This window comes from Hypomesus transpacificus, chromosome 23 (genome assembly GCF_021917145.1).
Source record: "Hypomesus transpacificus isolate Combined female chromosome 23, fHypTra1, whole genome shotgun sequence".
Taxonomy (NCBI): Eukaryota; Metazoa; Chordata; class Actinopteri; order Osmeriformes; family Osmeridae; genus Hypomesus; species Hypomesus transpacificus.
Genome location: NC_061082.1, coordinates 343,122 through 355,238, shown reverse-complemented (window position 1 = coordinate 355,238; position 12,117 = coordinate 343,122). Strand labels below are relative to the sequence as shown.

Below are 12,117 nucleotides of genomic sequence, written 5' to 3'. Positions count from 1 at the left end.
TATTGACAGATCACCGTCGTCCCAATAAATCCAAGCTACCATACTGTTTAGTTTGTCAGTCAGCATGCTTAACCCGCTATCTGCGCAGCGAAAGATACGCCACTTAGACTGAACTACAAACATTACACAGTAGCGGCAGCAGGGCTCTCCTGGTAACCCTCCGACCGAGTATGCAGACACCTTGCTTCGGAATAGCTTAATATAGACATGTTGGCTAAATGATTTTGTTTAAACTGTTATGATAGTAGGTAATAAAACTGGAGCTTAAAACAACGTAATCAAGACACTGTTTATTTCGAATACATATAATAAATACATTGTACTTCATTAGGGTATGAATAAATATCAAATGGCAATGCATTCATAATAAGATATCAATATGATCTAAGCAAGGATAACAGTCAGAAAGTACAGGAGCTATCAATAGGATCAAGGACAACAAGTCTTGTGTTAACCATCATCATCTGTAATCTGACATCAGGGTTCTCAGCCACTTCTCTTCCATTCCACCCAGAACATCCTCCACACACTGTGAGGACAGCTCAGGGAGCAGGCCCTGCACATCGGTTAAGAGTCCCTGGACCCCTGCAGCCTTGTGCAGAACAGACTCCCCCCTGGGTGTGCTCTGGAAGCTGGGCGCTGGGGGAGAGGGGGGCCCCAGGTCCCAGCAGGCAGAGTCTGGGCTAGCAGGGCAGCTGGGGAAGAAGTCTCTGCTGCTGGCATGACTCAGCAGGGGTTGGAGCTGGAGGAATGGGGACAAAGCGCCAGGCGTGGATGGGAACAGGAACACCTGGGCTCCACCTGCAGGGGGGTCAGGGGGGGTCTGCTCCCCAGCAGAGCCCCAGTAGGCCGGGGGAGAGAAAGGGGAGCTGGAGCCCAGGGGTCTCCTGGGTCTGCCTACAACCAGGGAGGGACTGCAGTACCCAGAATCCTGCAGCAGAGACACACCTGACTGGGAGAAGCAGTCCTCATCCCCCTCCAACTGGACGAGGCTCTGCGTAGTGTAGAGGAGGGCTTCTTCTGGGCTGATGACGGGGGACAGGGAGGTAGCATGGAGGGCTGGGGAGGGGACCGAGGCTGGGGAGGACACAGCAGGGATATGGGGGATAACTGCTTCTGGGTGAAAGGAAAGTCTGTTGTCCTTGTTTCTTAGAGTTCTAGCCCTCCTGTTCTGAAACCACACCTGTAAAAGAAAAAGGAAACTAGTCAAATTTGTCAAATGCACATAACAGATTTATACATTACATTAGTTATATTATTATATCTCAGGCTGTTTGTGTGTGTATGTCCACATGAATGCGTCTATGTGTGTGTCTGAAAAGGCACCAGCGTACCTGAATGCGTGATTCCGGAAGGCCTGTGGCCTCAGACAGGCTCTCTCTCACAGTGATGCCAGGGTAGGGGTCCACATCGAAGGCTACCCTGAGGTGCTCCAGGTGCTGCTTGCTGAAGTTAGTCCTCTTCCTGCGGCCCAGGGCCTTGGAGCCCTTTGCTTCACAGCCATCAGCACCTGGAGAAGTCAAACCACAGTTACTTACACTGACCAATGGCAAAAAAAAACACATACATGATGATGGATGCCTTCAATATTTCAAAGATAAACAGAAAACAAAGGTGCACCAAGGAAGAAGCTTTGCAAAATATGTTGAACAAGATACAAACAGAGTAGAGAGCCTTACCCATACTGCTGTTAAACATGGCTGTGTCTTAGTTCTAAATTGTGATATTCTAGAGTTCTGGTCTCAGCAGTGGCACAGTGCTGATTCCCCAGGTGAGGAGAACAGGTTATATACCTGCTCTGGGGGAGGAACACGGTTGCTTTAATTATGGATGTAGAGATGGCCATGATCTCTTAAGCACAGGCCCCTTCACACTCTGCTACTGACAGATAAGGGTCTGAATACAATTTCAAATATATACTCATGAGTGTCCATAATTGTTTGTAACGAGCAACTGATATGGGTGAAAAACGACCTATATACTTTAGTACGAAATTAATACATGTATCCCTGAATCAATTGGCCCTGTGTGTGAGGGTATATTGCCATAAAGTCCAATCCCCATCGGTCATGTGAAGTTAGTGTTATAGTCCTCAGACATCACCAAAAATGAGCTGAAGTTCAATAGCTTGGTCTCCTGTTTCTGGGTTGTAAATAAACAGCTTACTTTTCCACATTAAACAGTAACAATGTATAAACAAGCATGGTATCTTTCAGTGGAACAGCTAAAACACACTGATAAACATTTAAAGTAACCATGCAATCATATATGGATCATATATATTAGGTTTCTATATTTGCACATTAATCCTCAGTAAAGATCTCAACATGAATAACTAACAGCAGTTAATAAGCTGAATACCACTGATAACAAAACATCAGATCAATGATGTGTTGATAATTGTAGTGGATCGTCACATTTGATTAGTCTTTGGAGCATTATGTTGAGAACAAATGCTTAAGTATCACACGGCCTTACGTGAGAACTGATGTGTGTGATTATGACCTCAGCATCTCATTAACACTGAAGGTCAAGAGTTTAAAACAAGGGATCGCATGATTCTTGGGGGAGGAGCACAATTTACACATATAATTGACAACCATAGAAGACACACAATGCCAATGAATGTGCTGATTAATCATTTTCTTTCCTTTGTGTTGAATTTTTGTAAAATGTTTTAACTAAATATCAATTGACCATGTTTGCTTGTATCACAGCTAATGTCATATTAGCACATTGTGGTATAGGTCTGAAGAGGTCTTTCTCCCCGGGAATCTGGATTTACTGTAGTCTACTTGATTCAACAACATGACATCAGGAAAGATTGTTCGTTTAAACACTAGATTGTATTAAGTTTAGTTGAATGTTTCCTTTTAAACCAGTTTTGAAGACATTAAGAAATTATCATAAAATGAATGTGATAATATAAACTCAAGCAACACCATGAGGGACCCTCTGGGTCTTTTCCTGGTTTTGGTGGATTCAGAATGATATTGGATGAAATGTTGTAGCCTTTATCGAACTCTGTGAAGCCTTCTGTAACATTGCTTGTAAAAAGAGCTATACAGATCACATTTTATAGACATGAGCATGTTTTGGTGAAGTTTTGCAATAGGCTAAGTCAAGTCAAAAATGAGCTTCCAGTGTCTGATCTGTACATGTCTGGTTGGGTGCACGCACACACACACACACACACACACACACACACACACACACACACACACACACACACACACACACACACACACACACACACACACCGTTTATCAGAATCTTCCCTTCTTAACATAGAACATGTTTAAAGTAACCGTGATGCTAGAACTCATTAGTGTTGATGTTTAGCTGCACTTATGTGCCTTTGACTTGATACAATGAAATCCTACTGAAATCATCCATTACTGGGCAGAACTCGAGTGTTTGTGTATGCGATTTTGTCTACCATTTACTTAAACGAGAGAGAGTGCGAGAATGGAGGGGGGTATTACTATCCTAGTAATTGGGGCGGTATGAGCGAGACGAAGTTATCTCCAACGTTTTATTGTAGTGGGCTAAATAAAGGAAATGGCGTGCTACGCCATTGCTCATGACTCACGATGCCGTCCACAGCTCTGCACATGCACATTGCCCTGACAATGACGTACCATGGGCTAATGCTTAAGTTTAAAACGCTGACACGGTTCCATTGTGAGGGGATTCATTTATAGCTGTTGTTATCTCTTTAGCTCAAACAACGGTCAGCTCTTCGATGTATAAAAAACATATGAAGAAAGTGTATTTTGTGTAACTGCTCTTTTCTCGAGTCAAACAGGTAATCCATATTCATCCGCTTTAGAAAGCCTCACCAACAGTGTGGGAGTACCCGGATGGAACTGTCATGGCCGCCGTCGCTGACCTGCAAGAGTGAAGAGAAAGGAAGGTAAATTTATCAATGCTGAGCGTTCTGTTAGCGAAAAATTGTTAACAGCATTTATTAACATTGAATCACAAAGCATTCTGCGAATTAAATGAAGAGCCACGTTTAATATTTATACGAGTTGTTTTATTTTCGCGTGGGTGGAAGCCAGCTTTATCTGTAGTACAACCGGTTATCAAACTCATTCTTACATCTTGTCGTAACGCAAAGTAGCCTTTTGCAAGAATAGACGTCAGAATTAAATAGATGCGAAGGTTGTTATGTTTGAAAACATATCCAGCCTAATCATGCTTCCCTAAATTGATGCTGTGTGTCCGCGTTTTTTAAAGTTGTACTTGGAGTAGAGGGTGTTTTCATCCGGAAAAGTATTCGAAAATGCCAGTTTAGGCAATCCACATCTGCACAATCCATGATATTAACAATGACACGAAAGTATGTGAGGCAGTCTCCCAGATAAACTTTTAGTTGCTGTTAAGTTTGTAAATACTAGTTTTGGGGACTTTGTTGCGTTTTGTAGTCTTATGTGGTGAAGTTGTAAGTGGTCCATGTTGAATATCAGTTGTTGTCTAGTCTAGGTTAAATGGCTGGAGTATTTAGAGGAGCCTAAACAACGGGTGTTAAAATAGTTACAGTCGGTGAGTTTGTGGAAGATATTTTGTTCATTGTTCTTTTTGCTTTATTGTAACAGCGTTGTGCATGCATAGGATGCTAGGATGACATAAACGCAAATTTTCATGTGAAGATGTTTTTCTTCCTTAAACACGTTTGGTCAACAAAATGGTTTTCAATAAAGCTCATAATCCTAGACCAGCTAAATGATATGTTGGTTATGAGCTATAGGTTGAAACTGCCACTAAAGCAAATGTTAAAACGGACAGGATTTGGGACCAGAGAATCCTTTAGATAGATCAGATGTTAATATGAAGGGTTAGTTAATATAAAGGGTTAATTAATATGACGGGTTAGGGTTAGTTAATATGAAGGGTTAGTTGATATGAAGGTCTCTACACCAGGCTCATAATCGTGGCCCCAATCAGGATATTGCATTGTTGTATTTAATAGCTTTGTACACAGCAGTGTAGTTACTAATGTGTTACTAGCAGTATTTGTGACTATTCATAACTGTAATGTTGATGTTTGCTTTCAGGTGAGAGACCCGCCTCCCCCTTTGGTTTGCCTCCAGTGAGAGGAGACTCGTTCATGAACAAGCCCTTTTCAGAAGGGGTGAAGGTATATCACTATGATCAACCATTAACATGCATATCCACAGAGGCTCATCTTGGTGTTCCAGCCATGTGACAGTCCTCCTTAAACCATATACAGGCTACAATACCCAACCAATATGCAGCTCTTTAGGCTCGGTTGGGGGACTAGACCAGTGTTTCCCCACACATAGACTAATAAGTGGCGGTGCACCACAGAATCAACACCGGCCACCACATATTGCGTTTCGTATTTTTTTTTTTAACACTATTTAGGTTAAAACACACAGCGTATTCGTTCAGCTGCATTTCCTTTCCCTGCTCTCACTCCGTCTCTCTGTCACTCACGCGTCTTTCTCACATACACACACAGTCACAACATCAGCACACCTTAGCCACGATGCATACATACGCCGTTCTAGTAAGACAGACAGCTATATCAGCGAGCCTTCAGCATTAGTGCCGTAGCTAAAGGTCTAGGAAAGTTTAGGCTACTTTTTGCTAGGTACCTACGAACACGTCTTAATCAAAGGTTCCCCTTTGTTCTTTTGGTGAGCAGTCTCAGGAGCCCTAGCTACTTATATGTTTATTATTAACATATGTGAGATAAATAGTTAGTAGTTTTTCAGACCAAGTTTAGTTGTGTTGTATGAAATAATCTTATTTAATTTAAAACATGTAATAAAAATGTATTTAATTTTATATATATACTTTGTGTAGGCCTTTAAAATGCAATTTTGTTATGCATGTATTTTAATATTTCTTGACAGGAATACTTCATGTGGCAAAATATAGTGTTTCTCTCTAACTACCAGAAAGCATGTTGTTGATTGTCTTGTCTCTCCTTTTCAGAGGAACTTGCAGCTCTGAGTCAGACATGGAGGACGACCTCACAACTCCGGATGACTCTGCCGAAAGCGACTTTAACATTATTGAGGTAGAGGATGATAAAGAAGCCGTTAAGGAATTTGTAAGCAAACATTTGAAAGATCTGGAATCGCAGTCTCCAGGGTTGCTGTACAGCGACACCGATGAAGCGCCCTTCGAGGAAACAGTGAGTCCCAACAAGACGTCCAGAAAAGCATCCAAGAAATCGCCATGCAAGATCCAGCAGGGGGCAGTCTTCTCTGGGAAGATCCTGAGCTTCGGGTGTTCCGAGTGTAAGGATGATGCCACCTACAGCCCCAACGACCTCCTCAAACATTTCCAGGGGGCTCACAAGGGTAACTTGCCAACATACCCTTGTGACCTATGCGGTTTTGTCACCAACGAGTTCCCAGCTCTTCAACGTCATCGCATCGGGCACCGGAACACTTTGGTTACATGTGAGATTTGCAACGACAATGTTCAGTACTCTCTGCTCCTGCTCACCAGGCATTTCATCATGTGTCACAGCCTGAACGGACACTTTCACTGTGAAAAGTGTGAGTTTTCAACGACTGATGCAGGCACGTTTGTTCAGCACATCCATCACCATAATGAAAGTAGGATTAAATGTGTGAAATGCCAGCATGTTAGCTCTAGTAGAAGTGAACACCAGAAGCACCAAAAGGTCCACTCTGGCACCTTCCCATTCTCTTGTCAGCTCTGTGGATATGGGGCAGCAAGAAGGGAGTACCTTAACAAACACATGGTCACATTTCATGGCATGGAGGCTGAAAAGAAAAATGTGTGGCGGGCAATAGAGGACAGCAACAACACTCTGACTAGCTCTTCCGCAGGATTAAAACTCCTACTGAAGAAAAGCCCGTCTGCTGGAGGGGCGTCCAAGGACTCCCAGTGGATGTCAAAACTTCACTCGCTTCCAGGAGGACTGCTTGACCAAAATGGTAGGATGTTCAACCCAGAAAAAAACCTGGAGGAGACCCAACCATTTCTTGAAAAGACTGTTGGTTCTAAAAAGGACAGCAAAAAGTGGAACAAAGGCAAAAATGATCAATCTCCCTCCAAGGCAATGTCATCCCCATCACCATCAAAAGACAGTGACAACAGTTTTGGAGCAGATACTGGAAGCCCCAACTCCAATGGACTTACGGTTCTCATGGTGAAAAATAAAATCTCTCTTCCACCAAATTGCACCACAAAAGTAATGGGGTTCAAGATGGTAGATGGGAAAAAACACCTGGTGCTCAAAGTCATACCAGCAGTGAAGCTAGATTGCTCCCCACAAAATGCAATGTCACTTGTAGAGCAGGAGATGGGATACTCCACCTCAGATAGTACCTCTGACGGAAGTAAACACTCAAGAATCTGTCCAAGCGCCCACTTCTTGGCTGTGTCTCAGAGGAGCGGATCCCCTTTCAGTCCAGACTCTGGCCAGACAAGCACCCCAGGGACTGACCAGGATACTGCAATTATAACAGAAGTTAAGCTTGAGGAGGAGGAAACAAGCATAGGTGAGATGTCATCAAGGTCGGAGGAGGAGAATGGAACTGACAAACTAAATCTCTCACAGAGACTTGATGGAAAACACACACCCAACAACGAACATGCGTCTCAAAAAGCTACCAAAGAATCAGATTTGCTTGTATTTGAAAACAGTCAACTGAAACACGGTAAATTATCAAATTTTACTAAAACCCAACCCTTGTTGTTGAGCACTGCATCTTCTGATGTGGGTTCAACAGCTCAAATACTAGTTTCAGAAGCTTCTAGTTCTGGTACATTTATTAAGGATGATATGCCTGATACTGCATTGTCTGCTGTGAGTGTCCCTGCATTGTCTGCTGTGAGTGTCCCTGCAGCGAACATACTTGCTGATGTTTCTTTGGATGCAGAAATAACTACACAACAACTGCAGCTCAGAGGAGAGATGGGTGGCCCTAGTGAAGATCGAGCACTGAGCACAGCTACATACTGTCATGAATCCATCATTCATGATCCCACTGTACCTGATGGAATTAGTGGAGAATCAAAGCCTTCCATTGACAGATTGAAAAGGAAATCTTCCAATAGCAAGGTTGGGAGCACACCTGGCAAAGACACTCTAGAAAATACAGACTCAGTTGTAAAGGAAAAGGATCCCCCTGTAGATGCCAGTAGAAAGACAAATGCAGAAAACTCCATAGAGAATCATCAAAACCAAGAGGTGTTCAGCTTTCATAATTATTCCAAGGAGACATCTAGTCTCTCCTCAAGCTCCACTCAACCTTCTGAAAGTCTTTCAGAGCATTCAGCAGAGGAGGGGAGTTATTGCAGGAGAGAGTCTCCTGAGTGGAGTCTCACATTAGCTGCATCACCTATGACGGAACATGGTATAGAGGACCAATCAGAAACAGGGAATGGAGAAGAGACCCTTAAGGACATCAATGCAATTGAGAGAGTGTCAGAGAGTGACATTGAGGTGGAAGAATGCATAGCTACAGTAGAGGATCCAGGGTCGCCAATGCCAAATGAAAAGGAGAATCAGGTATTGATACACCAAGATCAACCTAAAGTGAAATTGGAGGAAGAAAGTGTTCCTTTGTCTGAAAAGCCAACAGGAAGTAAAAGTACTTCAGCTGCACTTGGTCGAATAGTAGAAGAACATTCAGATGCAATAATTAGTCATCAGTTGGAGAAAGAAAGAGTAGGCTTTTCTGCTATAGGTCTGGAGTCTGTGAGGCCACCTAAAACTACCCTCAGAATCCTTCAGACTCCAGAGGGAAAGCAGCAAATGTTTCTGCAGACTGCTGATAACTGTTATCCTGTGCCAGTGCAGCTGAAAGGCAACTCTGGGTTCAAGTTGATAACCAAGTCCTCCACTCCCCAGATAAATGTATCATATGTTAAACCAGGAATTGAGAGACAAAGTAATCCCTCAGGGATTGCTCTGACCCTAAATAGTGGCAGGATTGGCATGTCATCAGCATCTTCAGGTGCTAGTGAAAAAGGGCCAAAACTGATATCCGCGGTCCAACCAGGTGTTGGCACGAGTGCAAGCCACTATATTGTCAACAGCGCAGGTCTTAAAAGTCCTCTACTCCTATCCGGCACAGCACAAGGCGCTGCCAGTGAAAACATGGTGAAGGGACAGTCGACTTGTTACTTAGTCCAGAGACCGCTGCCCATTGCTCAGGTTCTCAGTAATGCTGGGAGCAATTTAACAAACGCTAATTCATCACTCTCCTCCCGGCCGGTACTAGCCATGCCCGTAAACTCCAGGGACAAGTTGAACACGTTGCAAACAGGGAGACAAGCCTTCCTGGTCAGGTACATCTCTCCAGCGAAACCTGGGAGTGCCATACCAAACCAATCCAATGAAAGTAGAGGGAATAAGGTTTTACTCAAGATTGTTCGAACTGCTAATGGGATTATCAGCGGTGGGCCACCTGCTTCAGCAAACCAGTCCCTGTTCCTGGCCACCGGTTCTTCTCAGACACCCTGCTTTTTGGTGTCAAACAAATGTAATGCAAACCTTCCCACTGGGGTGAAGAAATTCATCCCCCTAAAAAATGCCGCCCAGAGGCCTGTGGCCCCCTCACAGCTCTCCAGTCTCCAGGCCAACGTATGGGGCAGTAAACACCAACCTGAAGGTGTTGATCTGCAGAGGGCCCATATGGCTTCAAGGCCCATTCGACCTCCAAGCCAAAGGAAGAGGCGTAGAAAGGCATTGTTTGACGAGCTTCCAGAGCCTGTGCCTAAATCGAGGAGGCTCATCAGTAAAGCTTTGCCTGAGAAAGAGGATTCCTCCCTTTGGGTGCCTGTACCCAAAGATGCCGAAAGGACGTTGAGGCTGTCCCCTTTTAACTCCCTCCAGCAGTTCAAGTGTCCCCGCAGGAACCAGCCGGTGGTGGTGCTCAACCACCCAGACGCAGACATCCCGGAGGTGGCGGCTATCATGAGGTTGGTTAACAGGTACAAAGGGTCCGTATCCAAGGTAGCACTGTCTCGGAAAACAGTCCAGGCCCTTCTGGACCTGGGCCCTGTCGGAGGGAACAGAACAGCAGAGACATGTCACTCATCAAAAGTTAGCAGCCCCAAACCTAGGATGATTCTGAGCTCTGCCAGAGAAAGATTTATACTGAAAATGAATCTTAAAAAAATGACCAAGAAAAAATATGAGGTGGTAAAGTCATCCAGTGTTGCAAAGCGGCCGTCAAAATTCAGCTGTTGGTTTTGTGGGCGACTGTTTGACAACCAGGAGGACTGGATAGGCCACGGCCAGCGACATCTCATGGAGGCTACAAGAGACTGGAACAAGCTGTTTTGAAGCTAAGCCCCATGGTGGGTAAAAACACCGTCCTGTAAAGTGGAGAAGATTTAAACGTTTATGTTGTATAGTTTTAAATGACTTACCTTATACTTTATTCTTGACGGTTTCTATTCCCATAATTGTTACATACGAATCACAGTTTTTAATGTGCTACCAGCTGAAACCCTTTTATATGTAAATACTGTATTATGATACCATAAATAACCTAACCTTTCAGTTATGTACAGATTGGATTGAACTGTGAAAACTGGGCACACTGTAATGAAGTTTTAGAGAGCACTGGTGTACAGGAGGACATTAATGACTTTCATTGACTTGTTTGTGTGCTGATATGTACTGAATTCCTCAGGTGATTTCATATTCTGTGATTCAACTGATTTGGTTTGTAGCATACTTTTCATTCTCATTGATCTCCATTTAAAAAGGTTTTAGAGAATACTTTGGGGGGTTATTCTGTTTTACTATTTAGCTTCTTTGAACTTCTTACCTATGCAGGAGTTTAGGGTTGGGGTCATGGAGTTCTATTTCACGTAGGTCATGTTGTTTTCACTTCCTGTTAAGACAGAAACCTGAAAATCATTTTTTATTATTTTGCAAAGAGCTTAGATATCTGAATAGCTTATATATCTAACCTACTTTACCACATCAGCATTTTACCTTGATGACATGTAACATTAAGTGGATAGTAATTGAGGAAACATTCATATTAATAGGTTGTTTATGAACAGCATTTGTTTTGGTCATGAGTAGATGTTGAAAAGCATAGGCATTACTATTGCATGTAAGGCAACTTTGTGTTAAGTGGTGCCCTGTCTCATCTTTTGTGTGTCAAATTTGTTTTTCCTTTTCTCTTCACAATATGCAAGAGTGACTGAATTACGTAAGCATGGGTGATGCTCTAAGAATATTCAGGATGTAAAAAAACGACCAACCTCAAATAATCTATATTTAAACAAACACTACATTATTTTTGACTTGCATTGCAAACCCTTCACACTTAATAAGTCTGATAGGTGCTCCATCCTCAGCTCCTGCCAGGCAACAGTGATGAAGATCCAGATGCAGTGCTCATCTTCACATCAAGGTTGTTTACACAACACAGGGTTTGATAAGGGTCGAAGAGGCTAGTTTAATGAGACAGTGTGACTGAGAAGAGATACTGTGTAAAAGTCAGCATTACCCTCTCAATGGAAAAGTTCCTCACCACCCACCGTTTATGGTTTTCACAACATGGTATTGACATGTGCCATGCCATCCAAATGCCCAATACCTTTTGTAATACATAAATGTAATGTTTATATTTGGTAATACTGAACTGTTGGTGTGTATTGGGATAGGTGAGACAGACTGGCAGATGTTTTAAAGAGGAGATCTTTATACTCTGCCTGTTACCAATACACCACGGACGTAAATGTCATTAGACTGTAAAAAGGTGGTTTGATACATGTAACAAGATGCGTTTTGAGAAACTGTCCGGTTTATGTACACATTCATAATGCTTTATCAGCTTAGTTCATAGAAAGCGTTATTGGGAAACTAGATGGAAAACTGTCTGGAACTGATTGTTCAACATGAATCTAAAGTCAAACAGTTTTTGCTGTTATACGTCAGACAATCAGTGTCATTGACATTGATAATGTAACTTACCTACCCCGTAAACTGTTATTGAAACCCCAACTTCCAGAGGATATTCCTTTCTTAAATCCATACTCCACCTAATACATGTCTGCACTCTGCAACCAAATAAGTATTCCTCTCCCTGGGTTATGGAATGTTCTGTAAGGAAGTAGGAAGTACTTTACCAACCT

At 42.9% G+C, this 12,117-nt stretch overlaps 2 protein-coding genes across 3 annotated transcripts; one reads left to right on the top strand and one right to left on the bottom strand.

Annotated features, from left to right (window-relative positions):
- Window positions 1-460: 460 nt before the first annotated feature.
- Window positions 461-4,310, bottom strand: mxtx2 (mix-type homeobox gene 2). Its single transcript, XM_047047188.1, has 4 exons — window positions 4,105-4,310; window positions 3,843-3,892; window positions 1,335-1,510; window positions 461-1,183 (listed from the first exon to the last, which is right to left on the bottom strand). Coding segments are annotated over exons 1-4 (951 nt in total). The 5' UTR covers window positions 4,107-4,310.
- On the top strand, window positions 3,599-11,717 carry si:ch211-214e3.5 (zinc finger protein 518A). 2 transcript variants are annotated; one of them, XM_047047107.1, is made up of 4 exons: window positions 3,599-3,733; window positions 3,833-3,916; window positions 5,061-5,143; window positions 5,968-11,717. In XM_047047107.1, exon 4 carries the CDS (start codon window positions 5,993-5,995, stop codon window positions 10,304-10,306), a length of 4,314 nt encoding a protein of 1,437 aa, XP_046903063.1. In that variant the 5' UTR covers window positions 3,599-3,733; window positions 3,833-3,916; window positions 5,061-5,143; window positions 5,968-5,992; the 3' UTR covers window positions 10,307-11,717. The 2 variants fall into 2 exon arrangements, with proteins under 2 accessions (XP_046903063.1, XP_046903062.1); XM_047047106.1 differs by having other exon boundaries at window positions 3,599-3,916.
- The last annotated feature ends 400 nt before the right edge of the window (window positions 11,718-12,117 follow it).

Bases quoted from the DNA above. Each gene is read 5' to 3' on its own strand.
- mxtx2 (XM_047047188.1), bottom strand. The intron at 1,511-3,842 runs GTGAGGCTTTCT...TGACTTCTCCAG, and splicing joins CGGGTACTCCCACACTGTTG to GTGCTGATGGCTGTGAAGCA. The intron at 1,184-1,334 runs GTACGCTGGTGC...TTTCTTTTACAG, and splicing joins TTCCGGAATCACGCATTCAG to GTGTGGTTTCAGAACAGGAG.
- si:ch211-214e3.5 (XM_047047107.1), top strand. From the start codon at position 5,993: ATGGAGGACGACCTCACAACTCCGGATGACTCTGCCGAAAGCGACTTT.